The following is a 25,292-nucleotide window of genomic DNA, read 5'->3' as shown; positions in this document are numbered from 1 at the left end:
CCAAACCCCACTCCCTTCTAGCACTGATGACGCTACCTAGTTCGGTCATGAAACGTCTTGGAAGAAAACCACCCAGTTCAGGGAAAACCAAGGACCTCTCAGTCCTCCTCCCCCAAACCCCACTTCTTTCTAGCACTGGTGATGTTCCCTAATTGGGTCATGAAAGGTCTGCAAGAAAACCCCCCAAGCTCAGAGAGCATCCAGAACCCCCCCCCCTCCAAAGTCTCTTTGTAACTAATGCTTTAGCATTGACTCTGCGAGGGGCCGGGATAGCTCAGGCTGTTAAGAAGCCTGTTATTAGAACACAGCAGCCTGCAATTACTGCAGGTTCAAGCCCGGCCCGAGATTGACTCAGCCTTCCATCCTTTATAAGGTAGGTAAAATGAGGACCCAGATTGTTGGGGGGGCAATAAGTTGACTTTGTAAAAAAAAATATACAAATAGGATGAGACTATTGCCTTATACGCTGTAAGCCGCCCTGAGTCTTCGGAGAAGGGCGGGGTATAAATGTAAAAAAAAAAAAAAAAACATGGATAACTTTCCAGCTGTTTTGCTGCTGCAGGACTTGCCTTCAAGAGAACCCACTCTTATCTTTAAAAACATGTCTAGTTCCTACGATCAAGAGCAGGGGAGGGGGGGTTTCAAACTCCATTTCCTTGAGGGCCGCATCAGGGTTGGGGGGGGCAGGGGGCGTGGCATGGCCAGGGTGGGCGTGGCCAGCTTGCCGTCACTACCTAAGGCTCCATTTTTTTTGCCGCAACGGCCTCCTGCAACTGTCTGCCAGTGAAAATGACCTCCCGGAGCTCCGTTTTCGCTGGCAGAGAACTGTAGGAGGCTGTCGCGGGCGAAAACAGAACCCGGACCCCGTGGGCTGGATCTAAGCACCCCGTGAGCCGGATCCAGCCCGCAGGCCTTGAGTTTGACACCCCTGATCCAGAGCAGAGGTCTCCAACCTTGGCAACTTTTAAGCCTGGAGGACTTCAACTCTCAGAATCCCCCAGCCAGCAAAGCTTACTCTCTTGTAATCCCTTCCTCTGCAGTCTCCCCACTTTAAGAGGTTAAGAGAAAAAGAAGCAGATACAGCTGGCTGGGGAATTCTGGGAGTTGAAGTCCTCCAGGCTTAAAGTTGCCAAGGTTGGAGAGACCCCTGATCCAGAGGAACCTTCTGGAGCCAGGCTGACTCGGTCGTCAGAAGGACCTTGGAACAGGAATGTCCGGAATCAATATGAGCAATAATGGAACTTAGAAGAAGCCCCGGTTTCTCTCCCGACTTACCCAAACCAGAATTTTTAGAAATATTTGCACAAAACGTACAAATGAACCTCATCGCCCCAGTTTCTCGTCTTGGTTCAGAAGGATTTGTCCCATCCAGGACAGCAAGTTCCTGAGCATAAAAATTAAGACAACCAGGCTAGCAGTTTAAGTACCACGCTTCTTTCTCTCGTTCCAATGAGAAGAAAATGGGAAGATTTTATTCGGCGAGCTTTGCGCACTTTTAACAATAGGCGTGCCTGTGCCAATAGTCCAAATGTCACTCCGCAAAGGTAGGTTTCTCTCTCTCTCTCTCTCTCTCTCTCTCTCGTGCCACCAGCAAGCAGCAAAATTCTTCGTGGAAACGTATACAGGTAGTCCTCGACTTACAACAGTTCACTTAGTGGCCGTTCGAAGTTACAGCGGCCTTGAAAAAAGTGACTTGCAACCATTTTTTTTACACTTGCGACCCTTGGAGCATCCCCGTGGCTACTTGATTTAGATTTGTATGCTTGTCAACCGACTCACGTTTATGACGGTTGCAGTGTCCCGGGGTCATGTGATCCCCTTTTGCAACCTTCAAAATGGAAGCCAGATTCACTTAATGTCTGTAGGACTAATTTAATAACCGCTGTGCTTCACGCTGATGGCAAATAAGCCATAAAAACGGGACGAAGCTCGCTTCACAAATTTTCCAGCGACAGACATTTTGGGCTGAATGGTGGGCGTAAGTTGACGACTACCTGTAGGGTGGGATTTGGCTGTTTTTGACCAGTGTTTTGTGTGTTGGGGGCCGGGTCTCGGACCCTCCTTTATTGCCTGATCTCGGCTTTGTACTCTGGAGATTCGCGGAGGCAGCATCCTGGCTTGTCGTCCGACTTCCGGTAATACATCCTGGTTAGCACAGCAAGGACAAACGTTTCCAGGATCAGCAGCTGGGCGTGCATTTCTTGGAACAAAAGATTGAAATCATCAGGATTAGCGTTGAAGGCAGCCGCCTTGTTGTGACTCGTCCTCCCTCCTCTCCTCAGCCGGGCCCCTCCCGTCTCCAACCGGGCCTTTTATCAGACTCCGAGTCTGATAATGAAGATGAACGGCCTGTCATGCCTCCAGCCCCCAGCCCTGGCCCCATGCCCGGAGAGGATTCAAGGAGTGAAAGGAGAAGCCCGATAAACCTCACTCATACAGCCTGTGTTCCTTTGGCTCAGCCTTCAGAGCAGGAAGTCAGCCAGGTGCTGGAAATACTCGGCCCTACTCCCTCTGACCCCTCCCTTTCCCAGACGCTGACAGCAGATCCAGCTGAAGACAATTCAGAGTGGGTGGACCCTCGCTCCCGAGATCTGAGAGGCAACGCCAGCAGAAGGAGGGGTGGGGCAGGCCTGGATAAATGCTGAGTCATGGAGCCACACCCCACAGCCTATATAAAGGACCTGCTTTTGGCATTCCAACCTTGAGTCAAGCAAAGTCTTATCCAGTTCTGTCACTTGTCACTGAAGTCACAACTTGGACTCCTGCCTGCCCTGATAAACCTCGAAGGAACTTGGCAAGCTGCAGAGGCTTCGTTGCCAAGTTTGTTACGGGCTTCCCTGACTCGTGCGTCGGAGTGGGGGTGGGACACGACACGCCTCCTGGTCCTTTGAAAGCAGCCGTCTCCTACCTGAGGCTGCCTTCCGGAGGTTTTCAGGACTACGGTTCCCAGTGGCCGTGCTGGCTGGGAAGTGTAGTCGCTGCCTACATGAAAGGTGCATTTGACTTTGGTAGCTGCTGGGGTTTGCTGGCCACTTTAGGTAGTCCTCAACTTACGGCCACAATTGAGCCCGAGATTTCCGTTGCTAAGCAAGACACTCGCTAAGTGAGTTGCTCCCCTTTCCTGCCGTAGTTGGCAACCGGTTCATATTTAGGACGGTGGCAGCGTCCCGGAGTCACGTGATTCCCCTTTTGCGACCTTCGGACGAGCCAAGTCAATGGGGTAGCCAGATTCACTTAATGTTACTAACTTAATAACCGCAGTGATTGATTTCACAACAGTGGCAAGAAAGGTTATAAGATGGGGCACAACTCACTTCGCTGCCTAACTTAGCAACAGGGATTTTGAGCTCAACCGTGGTCGTACTTCGAGGACTACAGCCTTGCAGGTGATAACCCCAATTAATTGCAGATTTTCCAGATTAAGTTCTAAGAAATAGCTACATTCTTCCAATATAAACCTTGATGAAGGTATCTTTTCTTTTATGTACACTGAGAGCCTATGCACCAAGACAAATTCCTTGTGTCTCCAATCACACTTGGCCAATCAAAAATTCTATTCTATTCTATTCTATATGCTCTCATTTTTTTTCCCATCACCTTACTTAGAAAATTTTAGGCATCCTGGAAGTTTCATTCTAGCACAGGGGTGAGGAATGGTCCTTTTTATGACTTGTGGACTTCAACTCCCAGAATTCCTCAGCCAGCCGTGATGGACTTCCACTCCCAGAATTCATGAGAGCCATGAAGACTTCAATTCCCAGAATTCCTCAACCTCCCATGATGGACTTCAACTCCCAGAATTCCTCAACCAGCCATGATGGACTTCAACTCCCAGAATTCCTCAACCAGCCATGATGGACTTCAACTCCCAGAATTCCCCAACCAGCCATGATGGACTTCAACTCACAGAATTTCTTAATCAGCCATGATAGACTTCAACTCCCAGAATTTCTTAATCAGCCATGATGGACTTCAACTCCCAGAATTCCCCAACCAACCATGATGGACTTCAACTCCCAGAATTCCTTAATCAGCCATGATAGACGTCAACTCCCAGAATTTCTTAATCTGCCATGACGGACTTCAACTCCCAGAATTCCTTAATCAGCCAGGATGGACTTCAACTCCCAGAATTCCTCAACCAGCCATGATGGACTTCAACTCCCAGAATTCATGAGAGTCATGATAAGACTTCAACTCCCAGAATTCATGAGAGCCACGATAGACTTCAATTCCCAGAATTTCTCAACCTCCCATGATGGACTGCAACTCCCAGAATTCCCCAACCAGCCATGATGGACTTCAACTCCCAGAATTCCCCAACCAGCCATGGCAGGCTCCAGAATTCTGGGAGTTGAAATCCACAAGTCATAAAAGGGCCATCATTCCCCACCTCTCTTCTAGCATCTCTAGAGCCCAGATCTAGGTTTGAGAGAAACTATTTTGTTCAAAAGCATTTTTGGAAATATGCACGGAGGATTCTGGGAATTACAAGAATCGGAAGGCAACTTATGGAGAGGAGATCAGGTTGATTTAACCCACCCACCCCCCCGAAACTTACGCTGGCCTCTGGCCCTGGAGGAGAAGGGTGGGGAGCAGGCGATCTGACCCCCGTTGGCCAAGATGCTGAAGATGGACGGCTGCAAAGCCACCAGAATGAGGAGGACCTGGAAGCAGAACAAGCCACAGAGATATTGAACCAGTCGAGATGTCTCAGAATCAGAACAGAGCTGGAAGGGACCTTGAAGGTCCTCTAGCCAAGCAGGAGACCCCCATACCATTTCAGACCGTCTCTCCTTAAAAACCTCCAGTGATGAAGTACCCACAACTTCTAGCGGCAAGCTGTTCCACTGGTTAATTGTCCTCACAGTCGGGAACGTTCTGCTTAGTTCTAGGTTGCTTCTCACCTTGATTTGTTTCCATCCATTTCTTCTTGTCCCGCCTTCAGGTTCTTTGGAAAATAAACTGACCCCCCACCCCTCCTCTTTGGGGCAGCCGCTCAAATACTGGAAGACTGCTATCATCTCACCCCTAGTCCTTCTTTTCTCTGGACTAGGCAAACCCAAATCCTGCAACCGTTCTTCCTATATTTCGGTCTCTAGGCCTTTGATCATTTTAGTTGCTCTTCTCTGAACTTTTTTTTCCCCAAAATCTCAACATCTTTTGTGTAATGTGGTGACCAAAACTGGATGCTGAATTCCAGGTATGGCCTTACTGAGGCTTTAGAGAGCAGGGGTCTCCAACCTTGGCAACTTTAAGCCTGGTGGCCTTGCTTTTTTTTTTAACCTTTTAAAAGCATTTTTTACAACCTATTGCTACCATTCAGGTAGGAAAAGCGAGCTAACTGGAAAGAACCAGCAAGCAGGCAACCAGGTGATTGGGAGGGCATGGAGGGTGGGGGGGGCAGGGATTTTTGCTACTGGTTCTCCGAACCACCCACCACCATCGCTACCGGATTGGCCGAACCGGGAGCATTTCAGCCCTGGCTATACCCTCATCTACTCCTAGAATTACCTGGAAGCAAACGAATTTGCCCGTCATGTTCTGCTCTGCGAGGTGAGATTTGGCTTGCCGAAAGAGGATGGCCAGCGCCCAGAGGGCAAAGAGGGTGGAGACGCCAAGGGAGGTGTTGATCCAAAGCGCCACACTTGTAGCTGAAATCTAGAGGCAAGAAGAAGAGATGCCAACAAGGCTAAACGCCAGAGGCTCCTGGGCTGGGCTGGCGGAAGGATGCGTGTGTCCTGAACTCTTCCTATTTTGCCCAGGTTTTCCCCAAGTTGATGAGACTTTCATTCCCAGAATCCCTGGGAATTTCGGGGCATCTGTGGGTCCCTGGCCCTCTCTGAGCTTGATGCTTTCTTACAGACATTTCATGACCCAATTAACTAACGTCATCAGTGCTAGAAGGGAATGGGGTTTAAAGAGAGGAGGAGGAGGGGACTGTGAGATCCTTGGTGCTCTCTCAGCCTGGTTGAGTTTTTTTTTGCAGACGTTTCATGACCCAGCTGGGTTACATCATCAATGCTAGAAGGGAGTAATGAAGGTAATGAAACGTGTGCAAGAAAACAACTCAGTTCCTAGAGCACCAAGGACCCCACAGTCCTCCTCCTCCTCCTCCTCTTCCTCCTCCTCCCCCCCCCAACATCCCTTTCCCTTCTAGCATTGATAATGTCATCTAGCTGGGTCATGAAACGTCTGCAAGAAAACTACGAAGCTCAGAGAGCACCAAGCACCCCACAGTTCTCCTCCTCCCCTCTGCAAACCCAACTCCTGTTGTGTCTGCGCCCCCCGAGCCGGGCCCCCTGCCAGAAAGTGACTTGGAAAGTGAGGGGGAAGGGCCGTCAGGACTTACCTCAGGAGCACCGGCTTCCCTGGCTCAGCTCCAGGAGCCAGAGGCACGCCGGGTGGAAGAGATAATGAGGCCTCCGTCCCCTGACTCTTTCCCCCCCCCCAGGCCACACCTCCAGACCCGGCTGATGGCAATCAGGCCTGGCTGGACCCTAGGTTTCGTAGGCAGGAGAGGCAGGAACAACAGAAGCAGGGGTGGGGCAGGTCTAGGAAGTGCTGAGTCACAAAGCCACACCTCACAGGGTATAAAGGCAGCAAGAGCTGCTATGCCTCTTCGTAGCAGGCAAATTAACTGCTTAACTAAGAGCTGAAGTACTGTTTGTTCCTGGGTGACTCATCGGCATCGAGGGAGATAACAGAGACACTTGGCATGCTCGCTATTTTGCTGCCAGAGTTGATAGTGCCGGCTAATTAAGCCATCGCTCGGACGGAGGCGAGGGGGGACAGAACAACTCCCTTCTAGCCCATCTCTTCCAATCCTCCCCATTATCCTTGGGAAGGAAAGGGCTATGACGACCTCATTCGTTTTTCTACTCTTCTTTTTGTATTCTTCTGTTCTTCGCTAAAGAGGCAGAAGGATGCTTCAGGGTCTCCCTCCCACCGACCCCTCCAGGGCCCGGGTGCCCCTTACATCTGCCGTGTCGTACAAGCCTTCAGTGCTTAAAACGAGGCCCAGGAAAGTGCAGGAGACTTTAAGGAAGGCGTATTGGAAGGCACCCAGCAGCATTACTCGGAGTTTCCGTCTGCAGGGAACAGAAGGAAAGAGGTTCGTTATCCTTGGCAAGGAGTCTCGGAGAGTCACGAACCAATTAAGCGCACTAATTGTCTCCTGCAAACTCCACTCCCCTTTCGCTCCTCTTTTATTCCCCATGGGAAGGGCCATTCGCTGTCCACCTGTGGCCTTACTCCTGAGTTGACCCTTGTTCCTTAGCTGTTCCCTTCTAGCAACTCTGCACATGCGCACACTGGGAACAGGCTCCAGCTGTTCTTCTGCCCCAGTCATATCCAACTCCAAAGGCAGCTGACAACTGTCACATGGCTGTGGCCCCCTCTCTGCCTCTGACGCAGAGCCCTCATCAGAGCCTTCCCCAGGTTTGGTTCCTCCCCAACCTCCTCATTGTCCGAATCTGCTGCCAGATCTGCTGGCTGCTGGCGGGCCACAACAACGGCAACCAGACAGCACTGTGATTGGACCATGTGACTTATTGGGGAAGGGGGAGGACTTTTACTTTTAATTAGGTGAAAACCGTGGGAACATTCAGAGTCTATTTTTAACCAGCCTATGCCAATATGATATATCCCCGTGAGGGTGAACCTATGGCATGCGTTCCACAGGTGGCATGTGGAGGCATATCTGTGGGCACGCGACCGTTGCCCTAGCTCTGCTCCAGCTGACTTTTGGGCCTTCCGGGCCCACCGGAGGTTGGGAAACAGGCTGTTTCCGGCCTCTGGGGGTTGGGGAAGGCTGTTTTCACCCTCCCCAGGCCCCTAGAAAGGCTTTGGAGTCTGGAAAGGGTAGAAAATGGGCCTTCTGGTCCCACTGGAAGTCGGGAAACGGATCATTTTCGGCCTCCGGGGGTGGTGGTGAGGAAGGCCGTTTTTGCCCTTCCCATGGGTGTGGGCACACGCGTGTATGACACACCCACACCCCACGCTCCCCACGCTTTTGGCACGTGACGGCAAAAAGGTTAGCCACCACTGATATATCCAGTAAAACTGTCCTTTGAGGAATTCGCCGGCCTCGGAGTTCTGTTCGCTATGGGTGGAACCCTGAGACCTCTCCGGTTTTCCACTCACTTGGTCATGGTGATGGGGGGGCAACAGAGACAGCAACAGCAGCAAGGCCCCGTCCGTATCAGCATGGGGGTGTCCTTCAAGGCCTTGAGCACGGCGCTCTTCCCTCCGAAGCCTTCCACCATCACCAACATCGTCAGGTAAAAACAGACGGCGAAATACCTACGTGGGGAGAAGCCGAGCCAAAGCCATCATTAGGTAGAGATAATGGAGCCGAAGAGCCGAAGAAGGTTAGTTGAAAGGGGCCTTGGAATCTTCTAGTCCAACCCCCTGCTCAAGCAGGAGACCCTATGCCGTATCAATCCAATCTCTTCTTTAAAACCTCCAATGATGGAACACCCACAACTTCTTGTGGCAAGCTGTTCCACTGGTTAATTATCCTCGCTGTTAGGAAGTTTCTCCTTAATTCCAGGTGGCTTCTGTCCTTAGTTAGTTTCCATCTGTTGCTTCTTCTCCTGCCTTCAGGGTGTTGTGCCTCGTCCTCCCTCCTCTCCTCAGCCGGGCCCCTCCTGTCGCCTCCCAGGCCTGCTATCAGATTCAGAGTCTGATAATGAAGAGGAACGGCCTGGCATGCCTCCAGCCCCCAACCCTGGCACCATGCCCGGACAGAATGTCAGGAATGAACAAACAAACCTCACTCCTACAGTGTGTGAGCAGGGAGCCAGCCACGTGCTAGAATTACCGGCAGCAGATTCAGAGGAAGGGAATTCACAGTGGACGGATCCCCGCTTCTGGAGATCTGAGAGGCGACGTCAGCAGAAGGAAGGGAGGGGCAGGCCTGGATAAGTGCTGAGTCATGGAGCCACACCCCATGGCCTATATAAAGGATCTGCTTTTTGGCATTCCTTGAGTCAGGCAAAGTCTCCTTTAGTTTGCTGAAGTCACACCTTGGATTCCTGCCTGCCCTGAGAAATCTGAAAGGAATTTGGCAAAGCTGCAGAGGCTTCATGGCCACGCTTGATACGGACTTCCTAGACCCGGTCGTGGGAGGGGGAGAGGGACACGATACAGGGGCTTTGGAGAATAGCCTGACTCCCTCTTCTTTGTGGCAGCCCCCCAAATACTGGAACATGCTATCATGTCACCTGTAGTTCTCGTCTTCTGAATATTTACAGAACACAGAATAACAAGAGCTGGAAGGGAACGTGGAGGTCTTCTAGTCCAACCCCCAGCTCTGGCAGGAAACCCTTTACCATTTCAGAAAAATGACTGTCCAATCTCTTCTTAAAAACCTCCAGTGTTGGAACACCCACAACTTCTTGTGGCAGGTTGTTCCATTGGTTAAGGAAGTTTCTCCTTAGTTCTAGGTCGTTTCTCTCCTGGATTAGTTTCCACCCATTGCTTCTTCTCCTGCCTTCAGGGGCTTTGGAAAATAAATTAACCCCTTCTTCTTTGTGGTAGCCCCTCAAATAGATGCTATCATGTATCTCCTGGTTCTTCTCTTCATTAGACTAGCCAGGCCCAGTTCAGTGGTGGGATTCAAATTTTTTTTACTATCGGTTCTGTGGGTGTGGCCTGATGGGCGTGGCATAGCTCGGTGGGCGTGGCAGGGGAAGGTTACTGCAAAATCCCCATTTCCTCCCGATCAGCTGGGACTCGGGAGGCAGAAATAAACAGGGGTGAGGCCAGTCAGAGTTGGTATTTACCGGTTCTCCAAACTACTCAACTGGTCAGAACCTGCTGAATATCTCCTCTGGCCCTGTTCCTGCAACCCTTCTTCATATGTTTTAGCCTCCAGTCCCCTAATCATCTTTGTTGCTCTTCTCTGCACTCTATCTAGAGTTCTCAGCATCTTTTTTATAATATATATTAAAAAATTGAGGTGTAATGGATGATGGTTGCTCACCCCAAGCATGAGGTCCAACAATATTCTGACAGAGCAATTAATCAGTGGAAGAACTTGCCTTCCATCTCCGGGGGTTTTCAAGGACAGATTGGACCACCATTTGTCTGAGATGGTATAAGGCCCCTGGTTTGAGCAGGAGGCTGGACTAGAAGACCTCCAAGGTCCCTTCCAGCCCTATAATTCTATGAACTTGGACAGGGGGTTGGACTAGAGGGCCTCTAGGGCCCTGGTTCGCCCGAACAGGGCCTCTGGTGGCTCAACGGACTAAGTCTGTCTGTTATGAACAGCAGCTGCCTGCAATTACTGCAGGTTCTAGTCCCACCAGGCCCAAGGTTGACTCAGCCTTCCATCCTTTATAAGGGAGGTAAAATGAGGACCCAGATTGTTGGGGGCAATAAGTTGACTTTGTATATAAATATACAAATAGGATGAAGGCTATTGCTTAACAGTGTAAGCCGCCCTGAGTCTTCGGAGAAGGGCAGGATATAAATGCAAATTTTTAAAAAAATACTACTGGTTTGCCAAACCGGTAGTAAAAAAATGTAAAGAAAAAAATTCCGATGATGATCAGCTGACCAGTGCGTGATCGTCGGAAGGTTTTTTATTTTACTTTTTAGGCATTTTTTAGTACCGGTTCGGGCGAATAGGTAGTAAAAAAAATGCTTTTAAAAAGTAAAAAAAAAGGGCTCCGACGATCACAGCTGTTCCATGGGATCATCAGAACCTTTTTTTTTTTTTTACTTTTTAGGCATTTTTTTTTACTACCAGTTCGGGCGAATAGGTAGTAAAAAAATGCTTTTAAAAAGTAAAAAAAAAAAGGGCTCCAACGATCACAGCTGTTCCACGGGATCATCAGAACCTTTTTTTTTTTTTTACTTTTTTAAAGCATTTTTTACTACCTATTCAGCCGAACTGGTAGTAAAAAAATGCTTTTAAAAGGTAAAAAAAAGGGCTCCGACGATTGCACGGCACAGCTATGATCGTCGGAAGGTTTTATTTTACTTTTAAAGCATTTTTTACTACCTATTCGCCCGAACCGGTAGTAAAAAAATTCTTTTAAAAGTTTAAAAAAAGGTTCCAACTATCGCGCGGCACAGCTATGATCGTCGGAGCTTTTTATTTGCCCTTTAAAAGCATTTTTTTACTACCGGGTCAGGCGAATAGGTAATAAAAAAATGCTTTTAAAAAGTAAAAAAAGAAAAGAAAAGAAGGCTCCGACGATCACAGCTGTGCCGCACAATCATTGGAACCTTTTTTTTACTTTTTTAAAGCATTTTTTACTACCTGTTCGCCCAAGCCGGTGGTAAAAAATGTTTTTAAAAAGTTTTTTAAAAGGTTCCCACGATCGCACCCGACAGCTGATCTCCCTCCCGCCGCGCTGTTCTACTTACCTTCCCAATCCTCCTTTTGGCGTGCGCTGCGTATGTGCAGCTCGCATTTGGTGTGCACTGAGCATGCGCACACAGCAAACTGGTAGTAAACCGGTTCAGAGTTCACCACTGCTCCAAGGCCCCTTCCAGCTCTCCGAATCTATGACCTTGGGAAGGGGGTTGGAGTGGAAGACCTCCAAGATCCTGTTCTGTCCCCCCTCGCCTCCGTCCGAGCGATGGCTTAATTAACCGACAACTGTCAGCTCTGGCAGCAAACTAGCAAGCGTCTGCCAAGTGTCTCTGTTATCTCTCTTGATGCTGATGAGTCAACCAGGAACAAACAGTACTTCAGCTCTAGTTAAGCAGTTGATTTGCTTGCCACGAAGTGGTATAGCAGCCCTTGCTGCTTTTATATCCTGTGGGGTGTGGCTCCATGACTCAGCACTTCCTAGGCCTGCCCCACCCCTGCTTCTGTTGTTCCCGCCTCTCCTGCCTACAAAACCTAGGGTCCAGCCAGGCCTGATTGCCATCAGCTGGGTCTGGAGGCATGGCCTGGGAGGGCGGAAGAGTCAGGGGACGGAGGCCTCATTATCTCCTCCCCCTGGCCTGCCTCTGGCTCCTGGAGCTGAGCTAGGGAAGCCGGTGCTCCCAAGTCCTGACGGCCCTTCCCCCTCACTTTCCAAGTCACTTTCTGGCAGGAGGCCCGGCTCGGGGGGGCGCAGACACAACAGATCCCTTCCAGCCCCGGGATTCTATGTTCTACTACCCTATCCTTCATCTCAAAGGTCTTCAGCCATCCACGTTCACCCGAAAGGGCCCACTGGTCCAGCCTCAGCCCCAGCCCCACTCCTGAGTGTCAATTCCAATTCCACTCAATTACAAAAGAACACCCTGGAGGGAGATACTCACGATCCGATGGCCATTTCCACGTACGTCATGGCCCGGGGCACCCACAGTCCGAGGAGGCAGAAGACCGAGACGGCCTAGCAGAGAAAGGAAAGAAGGCACAACAGCAGGCATCCAAAACCACGCTTAGTTTGTGGAAGGCCTAGATGAGGGCTCTGCATCAGAGGCAGAGATGGGGCCAGGGCCATCTGGGAGCGATGCGCGGACTCCAGAGCCTCCAGAGGCAGACAGCAGAGAGGCAGAGGAACAGGAGGAGCCTGTTCCTAGTGCACACATGCAAAGAGCTGCCAGAAGCCAAGAGCAGCTCAAGCAAAAAGGACAACTCAGGAGTAAGGCTAAGAGATGATTGACTCCTCCCATAAGGCTTAAAAGACCAGCAATGGTGTTTGGGCTCTTTGCCGGAAAACGTTGATAGACTTGCTCCTTGTCTTGCTGCATTTATTTCTTGTTGGCGTCTTCCGCTTTTGAACTTTTGCCAAGAAAAGCCTTTGGCAGTTTGCCTAATTAAACCAAGGTTGGTGATAAGACTGAAGAATTGTGTTATGACGAATTTGCTTTGATTTAGTTTGGACGACGCTGAGAATGAGTTTAATTCTCAGCTCTCCTGATAAAGTCTTGTTTGTTTTTGAACTGATTGCGTTTAATACTACCTACTTGGGCCTGGGTCACAAAGGTCACAAAGGTGACTTTGGGCCAATGACCCTCTCTCGGTCCAATCCATCTCACAGGATTATTGTGCAGAAAGTAAATGGAATGGCCGATCTCAATAAAAATAGCTTTAGCCTTTCTGCGGAGTTAATATTCTGATCTGGTCCACCTGGTGCAGCTGATGCAAACAAACACCAATGCCAAAAAACAGGGCTTGGAGCTACTCATTGCTCCTGGTGACAACACAAGGAGCAACGAGGAGATCTTGGCGCTGTCTGATTTTTGGTGGTTTTCTTGCAGGTGACATCATTAGTGCGGGAAGGGGTTTGCGGAGAGGAGGAGGAGGACTATGGTGTCCTAGGTGCTCTTTGATCTTGGTGGTTTTCTTGCAGATGTTTCATTACTGAAATAGGTAACATCATCGGGGCTAGAAGGGAGAAGGGTTAGCGCGCAACCTTCTAGCACTGATGCTGTTACCTAGTTGGGTATTGAAACGCCTGCAAGAAAACCACCAAGTTCAGAGAGCCCCAAGGACCCCACAGTTTTCCTCTGCCTTCCTCCTCCTCCTCCTCCTCTCCACAAACCCCACTCCTTTCTTGCGCTGATGATGATACCTAGTTGGGTATTGACACGTCTGCCAGAAAACCACCAAGTTCAGATAGTACCAAGGACCCCACAGTTTTGTCTTTCTCCTCCTCCTCTTCCTCTTCCTCCTCCTCCTCCTCCTCCTCCTCCTCCTTTATTTGTTACTGGAGAGCCGTGCTGGGTGCTTACTGTGGGTGCCGAGCTGCTCCAGATGAGAGTGCTCATCTTGACGAAGCAACGGATCTTCTTGGAGAGATAGAGAGCATCCTCTACGAAGATGACCACGGACACCAGGGTCAGGAAGGTCGCCATGCCGATGATGGCCAGGTCCACAAAGTTCTGCTCTGCAACCACCAACACATTTAACCCTTAGCGGTGAAATCTAAATTTCTTTCCTACCTACCGCTTCTGGGGGCGTGGCTTGGTGGGCGTGGCTTGGTGTGGGGGTGTCATGTGACTGGGTGGGCGTGGCTATGTGACTGGGGAGATCAAAAGACTGAAACTCACTAACCGTGTCCTGTTGGAGCAGGGTTGGAATAGATGACCTCCAGGTCCCTTCCAGCCCTGGATTATCCTCTGAAGCTGGTCCTTCTCTGTGGGGGCTCCTAACCTCTGGAACGAACTTCCCCCTGGATTGCGTCAACTGCCTGACCTTCGGACCTTTCGCCGCGAGCTGAAGACGTATTTGTTTATTCGTGCGGGACTGGCTTAGTAATTTTAAATTTTATAATTTTAAAGAGTTTAATTTTAATGTTCATATTTGATATAAATTTTAGGGGTTTTTTAACGGTATAACTGTTTTAAATTTTTGCCAAACATATAGTAAGTTTTTTAATCTTTGTTTTTATCTGTATATTGTCATTGTTTTTTATTGTGGCTATGAACCGCCCTGAGTCCTTCGGGAGAAGGGCGGTATAAAAATCCAATAAATACTAATACTAATACTAATCTAGTGCCAGGTTTGTAGTCCCTCCTTCCTCTCCTTTTTCCTCCCTCCCTCCCTCTTTCTTTCTTTCTTTCTTTCTTTCTTTCTTTCTTTCTTTCTTTCTTTCTTTCTTTCTTTCTTTCTTTCTCTCTCTCTCCCTCTCTCTCTCTCTCTCTCTTACACACACTCACTCCCTCACATGAACACCCCCCCCATTTATTTATTTTATTTATTTTAAATTACGCCTGGATTACGCCAACTGCCTGACCTTCGGACCTTCGGCCGTGAGCTCAAGACCTATTTATTCATCCGTGCAGGACTGGCTTCGTGATTTTTAAATTTTATAATTTTATATTTTTAGAGAGTTTAATTTTAATAGGATATTGTTTTATATCTCAGCCCATATATAATAAGTTTTTTAATTGTTGTTTTAATTGTATATTGTTCTATTTTTATTATGGCTGTGAACCGCCCTGAGTCCTTCGGTAGAAGGGCGGTATAAAAATCTAATAAATAAATAAAATAAATAAATTTATTAAATTTTTATACCGCCCTTCTCCCGAAGGACTCAGGGCGGTTTACAGCCATAGTAAAGCAACAGCAATATACACATAAAACCATAATTTAAAAAACTTATTACACAAATGGCCGAATTAAAACATTTAGAATAAAACCCCATAATTATAAAATATTAAAACATTAAAACTGATTAAAATCCTATGCCAGTCCTGCGCGAACAAACAAATAGGTCTTCAGCTCGCGGCGGAAAGTCCGAAGGTCCGGCAGTTGCCGAAGTCAACTGCCAGACCTTCCTACAGCCCCCATTTTTTGCCTAGCAGGCTTCAGCGTTTTTACCTTTTAAAAAATACTTTTAAAAGTAAAAAAAAAAAAAAAAGCCTCTGACGATCAAGCGCCTCATCTGGGATTGTCAGAGCCTCGTTTTAACCTTTTAAAAGCATTTTTTAACAACCTCTTCGGCCGAAGAGTTTGTTAAAAAAATGCTTTTAAAAGTTTTTTTTTTTTTTAAAGGCTCTGACGATTGCGTGGCTCAGCTGGGCATGGAGGTGGGGGACCAGGGAACTTTGCTACTGATTCTCCAAATCACCTGCCGCCGTTGCTACCGGATCAGCCGATCTAGTCCGAACCGGGAGCATTTCACCCTTCCGTTTAACTCTTAGCGGTGAAAATGCTGAGCTCCCCCACAGAGAGCCGAAGGGCCTTGCCCTGCGTTTGCACCTAATAGCAAGCGAGGAAAAACAAGCTAATGGATTAAAGCTCATTAGACTGAAGAAGCAATAGGTAGTCCTTGACTTACAATGGTTCGTTTAGTGACTCTTCGAAGTGACGGCGATGCTGAAAATAGCGACTTGCGACCGTTTTTCACACTTATGACTGTGGCAGCCTCTGTTGTGGTCCGCCAGCAGCTTGCGGAGCTCGCAACAGAGTCAGGCAGTGATGAGGCTGAGGAAAAGCGTGGGCCAGTCCTGGAGGTTGGGGAAGGTCCAGATGAGGCAGAGGTGGGGCCAGGGCCATCGGGGAGTGAGGTGCGGACTCCAGAGCCTCCAGAGGCTGACAGTAGTGAGGCAGAGGAACAGGGGGAGCCTGTTTCTAATGCACGCATGAGAAGAGCTGCCAGAAGGCAAGAGCAGCTCAAGCAAAAAGGACGACTTGGGAGTAAGGCTAGGAGATGATTGGCCCCTCCCATAAGGCTTAAAAGACCAGCAACGGCATTTGGGCTCTTTGCCGGAAAACAATGTTGATAGCTTCGTCTTCTTGCATTTGTTTCGTATCGTCGTCTTCTGAACTTTTGCCAAGAAAGGCCTTTGGTAGTTTGCCTAATTGGATCAAGGTTGGTGATAGGACTGAGGAATTGTGTTGGGAAGAATTTGTGTTAATTTGAGTTGAACGACGCTGGGAATGAGTTAATTCTCAGCTGTGCTAATAAAGTTTGTTTGTTTTTACACTGACCGAGTTTCCTATTACCTACTTGGGCCTGGGTCACAACAGCCTCCCTGTGGGTCACTCGATCAAAATTCAACTAAGTGAGTCAATCGCCAGGAGATTTTGACAAGGTGACCATGGGGGATGTTGCAACAGTCCACAGTGTGATAAACAGTCTTACTTCACATTTTTCAGGACAGGTAACCCTCAACTTACAACCGTTCATTTAGAGACCGTTTGGAGTTACAACAGCACTGAAAAAGTGACTTATGATTGTTTTTGAGATTTATGACCATTGACTGCAGCCTTCCTGTGGTCACGTGATCAAAATTCAGACACTTGTCAGCTGACTCATATTTATGACGGTTGTAATGTCCCAGGGTCACGTGATCCCCTTTTGCGACCTTCTGACAAGCAAAGTCAATCAGATTCACTTAACAACTGGGTTACTAACTTAAACATCTGCAGTGATTCACTTAACAACCGTGCCAAGAAAGGGCGTAATAAGAAGATGTAACTGATGTCTCACTTAGCAGTGGAAATGTTGGTCTCAATTGTGATTCATACGTCGAGGACTACCTGTAGTGTTGTTAAGTGCTAACAGCCAGTAAACGAACGGTTATAAGTTGAGGACTAGCTGTACGGGGTTCCTCATATTGTGTGGCCTCCTCCGCCTTGGTTGTGTCTTGCACACTTACGTCGCAGCAGCTGCAGCGCAGAAGGCGGGTGGGAGAAACATGCAACGGGGACGCTGAAATTGTCGATCAGCAGATGAATCAAATCCAGGGATAAACTGCCAAAAAGAATGAAAAAAACAGAGTTCAGATGAAACTTACAAACTTCCTCGTCCTCTCTGTGGTTTGACCCCCAAAAAATATGGACTGTTTCTTTGGTTAGCTAGTTTAGAATTATTTTTATCCTAAAAGTGTTAGTACCACTTTATAAGGCCTTGGTAAGGCCACACTTGGAATATTGCATCCAGTTTTGGTCGCCACGATGTAAAAAAGATATTGAGACTCTAGAAAGAGTGCAGAGAAGAGCAACAAAGATGATTAGGGGACTGGAGGCTAAAACATATGAAGAACAGTTGCAGGAACTGGGTATGCCTAGTTTAATGAAAAGAAGGACTAGGGGAGACATGATAGCTGTGTTCCAATATCTCAGGGGTTGCCACAAAGAAGAGGGAGTCGGGCTGTTCTCCAAAGCACCTGAGGGTAGAACAAGAAGCAATGGGTGGAAACTGATCAAGGAAAGAAGCAACTTAGAACTAAGGAGAAATTTCCTGACAGTTAGAACAATTAATCAGTGGAACGACTTGCCTTCAGAAGTTGTGAATGCTCCAACACTGGAAATTTTTAAGAAAATGTTGGATAACCATCTGACTGAGATGGTGTAGGGTTTCCTGCCTGGGCAGGGGGTTGGACTAGAAGGCTTCCAAGGTCCCTTCCAACTCTGTTGTTATGTTATGTTATGTTATCCACTGGATCCATCCAAGCATTTATTTGTAGGTTATTTGAGGCAAGCAACCGCTTGTGAATTGACCTGTTTTCCTGTTGTGGTCGGCCAGCAGCCGGCAGAGCTGGCAATGGAGAGCGATGAGGCTGAGGAAGAACGTGGGCCAGTCCTGGAGGCTGGGGAAGGCCCGGATGAGGGCTCTGCGTTGGAGGCAGCGGTGGGGCCAGGGCCATCTGGGAGCGATGTGTGGACTCCGGAGCCTCCAAAGGCTGACAGTAGTGAGGCAGAGGAACAAGAGGAGCCTGTTCCTAATGCACACATGAGAAGAGCTGCCAGAAGGCAAGAGCAGCTCAAGCAAAAAGGACAACTCAGGAGTACAGGTAGTCCTTGACTTACAACCGTTCGTTTAGTGACCACTCACAATGACAACTGCACTGAAAAAAAAAAAGCAACATGAGCTGTGTTCTCACTTAACGACCGTCGCGGCATCCCCACGGTCACGTGATCAAAATTCAGCCAGCTTGGCAACTGGTTCATATCTGTGACCGTGGCAGTGTCCCGAGGGTCATGTGATCCCTTTTGCGACCTTCTGATGAGCAAATTGGGGCCGTGGTAGCTCAGGCTGTAAGAAGCCTGTTATTTAAAACACAGCAGCCTGCAATTACTGCAGGTTCTAGTCCCACCAGGCCCAAGGTTGACTCAGCCTTCCATCCTTTATAAGGTAGGTAAAATGAGGACCCAGATTGTTGGGGGGGCAATAAGTTGACTTTGTAAATATACAAATAGAATGAGACTATTGCCTTACACACTGTAAGCCGCCCTGAGTCTTCGGAGAAGGGCGGGATATAAATGTAAATTTAAAAAAAAAATTGAATGGGGAAGCCAGATCCGCTTAACAACCCTGTTGCTAACTTAACAGATGCAACGATTCGCTTATCAACGGTGTCAAGAACGGTCATAACACGGGGCAAAACTCACTTAACAGCTGCTTTTGGCAGGCGTTTCATGACCCAACTAAGTAACGTCATCAGTGCCAGAAGAGAGAGTAGTGTTTGTGGAGAGGAGGAGGAGGAGGAAGAGGAGGACTGTGGGGTCATTGGGACTCTCTGAGCTGAGTGGTTTTCTTCAGACGTTTCCTGACCAGACTTGGTAACATCATCAGTGCTAGAAGGGAGGAGGCTTGTGGAGAAAAGGAAGGAGGAGGAGGAGGAGGAGGAATGGGGAGTCCTTGGTGCTCTCTGAGGTGGGTTGTTTTCTTGCAGACGTTTCATGACCCAACTAGGGAACACCATCAGTGCTACAAGGGAGTTGGGTTTGCTCTCTTTTTACACACGAATAAGAAAACAAACAAGCTCTCAGAGAATCCCACGAACCTCACAGTCTCGATTCACGCAGTGCCACTAAACAGGTCAGGTGCATTCACACGCGGGACGGCAGCCCGAGTTTGTGTTAACCCCGGTGAGTTTTGCGTGCCCATGGGGCTTGGCATCCTGGCTCGTTCTTTTGATTCCTTGCAGTGTGTGAAACCGGAAATGTTGTGAACCAAGGCCCAGGTAGTGAACACAATGCAGTCCTGAACAAACCTATTTTATTAAAACAGCTGAGAATTAATTCATTCTCAGCTTAGTCCAAAACAAAATTCTTACAGTGAGAACAATTAACCAGTGGAACCACTTGACACCGGAAGTTATGGGTACTTCGTCACTGGAGGTTTTTAAGAAAAGACTATCCGGAATGGTATAGGGGTCTCCTGCTTGAGCAGGGGGCTGGACTAGAAGATCTCCAAGGTCCCCTCCAGCTCCATTCTGATTGTATGACTGAATAGAGCCCCTTCTTACATTGGATTCTGAGGCAAAAAAAAAAAGTCCCACTTTGATCCCTCAGGCACAACCTCCATCTTGACTTTTTCGACCTTTGCTTTACGCAGGTTCCCCTGTCTCCGGAAACAACCGGCAAGCGCCGTGCGCCAAATTGGTGAGTGGCGGTTTCGATTTGGAAGGACGCTCTTCGACCTTTGAGGGTTGAATGACCTTCCGGTGGTTAAAAGCACATTGGAAAATACCATGTGCTTCTTGTCCGACCTTCAATGCTTTGGAAAATAGGTTGACCGCCCCTCTTGCCTTCCAAATTCTTTGGAACAAGGGTGCTGAAATATTGGAGGTTTTTAAGGAGAGATTGGACAGCTATTTGTCTGAAATGTTATAGGGTTTCCTGCTTGAGCAAAGGGTTGGACTAGAAGACCTCCAGGGTCCCCCTGTTATTCTGTTATTCTCTGGGACAGCCCCTAAGTACTGGAAGATTGCTCTCAAGTCCCCCCTCCCGCCCAATCCTTCTCTTTATTAGACTATTAGTTCCCTTAGATATTAATTCGCTAAGGAAGCAAATATAGAATAGAATAACAGAGTTGGAAGGGACCTTGGAGGTCTTCTAGTCCAACCCCCTGCTCAGGCAGGAAACCCTACCCTAAAGATTCTTTTATTCCACAGGTGGTTTTTCAAAAGGCAACTGGATATTCTAGATTTTCTTTCCCCCCCTTGAAAACGTATCGCTTCTCATCCAAAAAGCTTCTTCGGTTCTGACTGAACTGAAACCTTTTCAAAGGAAAAAAAATAAAAAACCAAGAAAGTCCAGTTTGCTCTTTTGGAAAAAGTACCTTTGGGACAATCAAAACCTGGATAACTGAGAATCTCTAGCGACGTTTTTCTTCTTTTTGGTGTCTTTGAGCCCTTTGAGCTGCTGAAAATTGCCTTTCTCCCTGTTGTTGTAAGTTGAGAGCAACCCGTATTTTCAAATGCGATTTACCGATTGCAAGAAAAATATATATATATGACAAAACGCTGAAAAAAACCCTGGCCTCCTTCTTCCCAGGGTGGGCAAAAAGGGACTAGCACAAAGTCAAACAGCTGGTTTTTCTGCCTAAAGCCGGACTAGAACTCACAGCTTCCCTGCTTCTAGCCTGGAGGCTAAAATATATAAAGAACGGTTGCAGGAACTGGGTATGTCTAGTTTTATGAAAAGAAGGACCAGGGGTGACATGATAGCATCTTCCAATATTTGAGGGGCTGCCCCAAAGAAATGAGGGGGGGGAATCAGCCGATTCGTCAAAGCACATGAAGGCAGGACAAGAAGCAACGGATGGAAACTAACCAAGGAGAAAAGCAAGCTGGAATTAAAGGAGAAAGTTCCAAAAAGTTGGAACAATTAAGCAGTGGAACAGCTTGCCACTAGAAGTTGTGAATGCTCCAACACTGGAGGATTTTAAGAAGAGTCTAGACAACCATTTGTCTGATATGCTATCATGTTCCCTGCCTGAGCAGGGGGTTGGAATAGAAGACCTCCAAGGTCCCTTCCAACTCTGTTATTCTATTCTCCGCCCAGGAGAGAGATTTGGACTAACCACACTAGCGTTGTTCACCACTGGAGGCCCTCAAGAAGAGATTAGACTGCCATTTGTCAGAAATGTCCTACTTGGGTGTGGGGGGTTGGACTAGATGACCTACAAGGTCCCTTCCGACTCTGTTAATCCGTTTAAAAGAGTTAATGCACCAGAAGCCAAGATAAGAAACAATGGATGGAAACTAACCAACCTAGAACTAAGGAGAAATTTCCTGACACGGAGAACAATTAGCCAGTGGAACTACTTGCCTCCAGAAGTTGTGAATGCTCCAACACTGGGAATTTTAAAGAAGATATTGGACAACCATTTGTCTGAAGTGGTGTAGGGTTTCCTGCCAGAGCAGGGGGTTGGGCTAGAAGACCTCTAAAGTCCCTTCCAGCTCTGTTATTCTGTTTTAATTTTAATCAGTGGAACAACTTGCCTCCAGAAGTTGTGAATGCTCCAAAACTGGATGTTTTTAAGAAGAGATTGGGCAACTATTTGTCTGAAGTGGTAAAGGGTTTCCTGCGTGAGCAGGGGGTTGGACTAAATGACCTCCAAGGTCCCTTCCAACTCTGTTATTCTATTCTATACCGTTCTACCGGTATTCTATTTAACCACTGTGCCAAACCAGCTCTCCGAGGGGTCTTTGAGAGAGAATGAAGGTGCCTACCCTGGATTTGGCATCAGGTTCTCCAAAGAAGGATTTTCTTCCATGCTTGCTTGCATTTGGTGGTTTCTCGCAAGCTTATCAGCCTTTCTTGATCCCACGAGAAGCAGCCGCTGAAAAAGATCTGGACTTCCGGGAAGCTGGGTTTTCTCTCTTCAAATTGGGGTCAGAGTCCTGCTGGCTGAGGCTGCTGGGAACAATTTTATCTTGGATTCATTCGGCCGGAATCATCTTTGCCTCCCGCTTCTACTCTTCTTGGGTTCATTGGCACAGATGCCAATCACGCGTACCAGGGCGGCTGCTAGGTTAATGAACCAGGAACTGGCAAAACGTGCCCCCCAAAAATAAATAAATAATAATAATGAACCGAGAAAACATCCAGTTTCGTGCAGGCAGGGCCCGGCTAGATTTTGGACAGGCAGTCCTCGACTTAACGTCGGCAAATTTTCTCTCGCTGAGACGGGTTCAGCGAACTTCGCCTCGTTTTGCTTGGCGCGGTTGTTAAGTGAATCGCCACAGGTCACCGGAAGCTTTCAAGAAGAGACCGGGCTGTCAGAAATGGTGTAAGGTCTCCAGCTTGGGCGGGGGTGGGGGGGTTGGACTAGATGACCTCCGAGGTCCCTTCCAACTCTGTTATTCTATATTCAGTGGAACAGAAATTGCCTTTAGAAGTTGTGGGAGTTTCATCACTGGAGGCTTTCAGGAAGAGACCGGACTGCCATCGGTCAGAAATGGTGTAGGGGTCTCCTGCTTGGGTGGGGGGTTGGACTAGATGACCTACAGGGTCCCTTCCAATTCTGTTATTCTATATTCAGTGGAATAGAAGTTGCCTTCAGAAGTCCTTTCCAACTCTCTTAATCTGTATCTGTATCAGTTGTTAAATTAGCAACTGGCTGCCCTGTCGACTTTGCTTTGTCAGAAGGTTGCAAAAGGGAATCGCGTAACCTCGGGACGCTACGACCGTCGTAAATACGAGTGATAATTTCAGCCTCCGTTGTGCGCTCCTCCCAGCCGCCTTCTGCACTACAGCTGCTGCTGTGATGTAAGTGTGCATGACACAACCACGGCGGAGGTCACAATATGAGGAGCCTTGCATAGGTAGTCCTCAACTTATAACCATTCATTTAGTGGCCGTTTGGAGCTTCAACAGGTAGTCCTCGACTTACGACCGCAATTGAGCCCAAATTTTCCTCTGCTTAATGAGACATCTGTTGAGTGAGTTTTGCCTCCTTTTTAACGGCCTTTCTTGCCACCGTTGTTAAGTGAATCACTCCAAATGTTAAGCTAGTAATATGGTTGTTAAACGAATTTGGCTTTCCCGTTGACTTGGCTCGTCAAAAGGTCACAAAATGGGGAACATGTGACCCCCCCCGGGACTCTGCGACCGTCCTAAATACAGTTCCCAAGCTGCTGAATTTTGGTCACACGATCAAGGGGATGTTGCTATCGTCGCAAGTGTGAAAAAGGGTCCTAAGTCATTTTTTTTAACGCCGTTGTCACTTCAAGCGGTCACTAAATGACCCGTTGTAAGTAGAGGACAACCTGTATTTTTCAAATGGGATTTACCGATTGCAAGAAAATAAAAAAGACAAGACACTGACAAGGCCTCGCACAATTAACAGCACAATCTTTAATCTCAAAGAGAAAAAAAAACAGTAGAAACCCAAATTCAAAAAAAGTAAAAATAAAAACCAATGCAAAACAAAACAAAACAGAAAAGAAATATAGAGGGGGAAATCTATATTTCATGGTTACAGGTTTCCTAATAAATATATTTTTGTGATCAGGACAAAATATTACTGTAAAATATCATTTTTAAAAAAAAAAAAAATCTCGCTGATAGTCCTCAATTTATGACCAAAATTGTGCCCCAAACTTCTGTCGCTAAGTGAGACAATTACGTGAGGTTTGCTCCGTGTTATGACCTTGCTTGACATTGCTGTTAAGCGAATCACCGCAGTTGTTCAATTAGTAACATGGTTGTTAAGTGAATGCGGTTGTTAAGTGACAACTTCAGTTGTCAGAAAGCTGCAAAAGGGGATCATGTGACCTCGGGACTCTGCCACCGTCATAAATACGAGTCAGTGGCCAACGGTTTGACTTTCGATCATGTGGCCATGGGGATGCTTCAACGGTCGTAAGTCTGAAAAACGGCAGTAAGTCCCTTTCTTCAGTGCCGTTGTATCTTTCAACGATCACTAAAAAAACGGCCGTAAGTCGAGCGATATCTGTATTTTATCAAAAGAATGCATCTCAATAGAATAGAATAACAGAGTTGGAAGGGACCTCGGAGGTCTTCTAGTCCAACCCCCTGCTCAAGCAGGAAACCCGACATCATTTCAGACAAATCAGATTATCCCAATCTCTTCTTCAAAACTTCCAGTGTTGGAGCACCCACAACTTCTAGTGGCAAGCTGTTCCTCTGATTAACAGAATAATGGAGTTGAAAGGGACCTTGGAGGTCTTCTAGTCCAGGGGTCTCCAACCTTGGTCCCTTTAAGACTTGTGGACTTCAACTCCCAGAGTCCCTCAGCCAGCAAAGCTGGCTGAGGGACTCTGGGAGTTGAAGTCCACAAGTCTTAAAGGGACCAAGGTTGGAGACCCCTGTTCTAGTCCAACCCCCCCACCACTCAGGCAGGAAACCTTATCCCATTCCCGACAAATGGTTGTCCAATCTCTTCTTCAAAATTTCCAGAGCACCCACAACTTCTTGTGGCAAGTCGTTCCACTGGTTAATTGTCTTCACTGCCAGGAAGTTTCTCCTAATAAATGTCTGAAGAATCCCCTTAATATGTATGTGTGTGTGTGTGTGTGTGTGTGTATACATATATATACATACATACACACATACATATTTGTTTTCTGAGGTTTTCGCGGGTGTTTGTATGTAGGTCTTTGATTGTTCGGGTTTTCTCCCGCGTAAAATTGGAAGTGTCTTGGCGACGTTTCGACGAAGTCTCATTTGTCATCTTCAGGCTTCAGCTTCGTGCTTCTGGGAGCAATGTGTGATTGCAGCTGTTTCTTCCTTTTTAACTGCTAGTGGATATATATAAAGACCTATATATATATATGTAGGTCTTTGGTTATTCGGGTTTTCTCCCGCGTAAAATTGGAAGTGTCTTGGCGACGTTTCGACGAAGTCTCACTCGTCATCTTCAGGCTTATACACATATATATATACACATACATACATACAAACACCCACGAAAACCTCAGAAAACAAAGATATATATATATATATATTCTTCAGACATTTATATATATATATATTGGCTTGGTCTGAATTACGTGGAGATTCCTATTTTGGGGTGAGCAATTCTAATCAGCTCCACGCCAGATTTGGGGTGCCTGGGTTTCCAGGCCACAAATTGATGGGACATCACCCCTCAAGCGCCCCCCTCCCCAAGAGAATAAAAGAATAGAATTCT

At 47.6% G+C, this 25,292-nt stretch overlaps 1 protein-coding gene across 1 annotated transcript; it reads right to left on the bottom strand.

Annotated features, from left to right (window-relative positions):
• Positions 1 to 1,444: 1,444 nt before the first annotated feature.
• Positions 1,445 to 21,963, bottom strand: SLC51A (solute carrier family 51 subunit alpha). Its single transcript, XM_058187900.1, has 9 exons — positions 21,868 to 21,963; positions 17,062 to 17,156; positions 13,687 to 13,841; positions 12,268 to 12,341; positions 8,146 to 8,304; positions 6,980 to 7,091; positions 5,515 to 5,661; positions 4,562 to 4,667; positions 1,445 to 2,200 (listed from the first exon to the last, which is right to left on the bottom strand). Exons 1-9 carry the CDS (start codon positions 21,921 to 21,923, stop codon positions 2,064 to 2,066), a joined length of 1,041 nt encoding a protein of 346 aa, XP_058043883.1. The 5' UTR covers positions 21,924 to 21,963; the 3' UTR covers positions 1,445 to 2,063.
• Between the last annotated feature and the right edge of the window lie 3,329 nt (positions 21,964 to 25,292).

This window comes from Ahaetulla prasina, chromosome 6 (assembly GCF_028640845.1).
Source record: "Ahaetulla prasina isolate Xishuangbanna chromosome 6, ASM2864084v1, whole genome shotgun sequence".
Taxonomy (NCBI): Eukaryota; Metazoa; Chordata; class Lepidosauria; order Squamata; family Colubridae; genus Ahaetulla; species Ahaetulla prasina.
This window is presented reverse-complemented; position numbering and strand designations above follow the sequence as displayed.

Coding starts and splice junctions, on each gene's coding strand:
- SLC51A (XM_058187900.1), bottom strand. CDS start 21,923: ATGCAAGCAAGCATGGAAGAAAATCCTTCTTTGGAGAACCTGATGCCA. Junction 17,157..21,867: donor AACCTGATGCCAAATCCAGG/GTAGGCACCTTC, acceptor TCTTTTTGGCAG/TTTATCCCTGGATTTGATTC. Junction 7,092..8,145: donor CCCCCCATCACCATGACCAA/GTGAGTGGAAAA, acceptor TGTTCCCTGCAG/ACGGAAACTCCGAGTAATGC.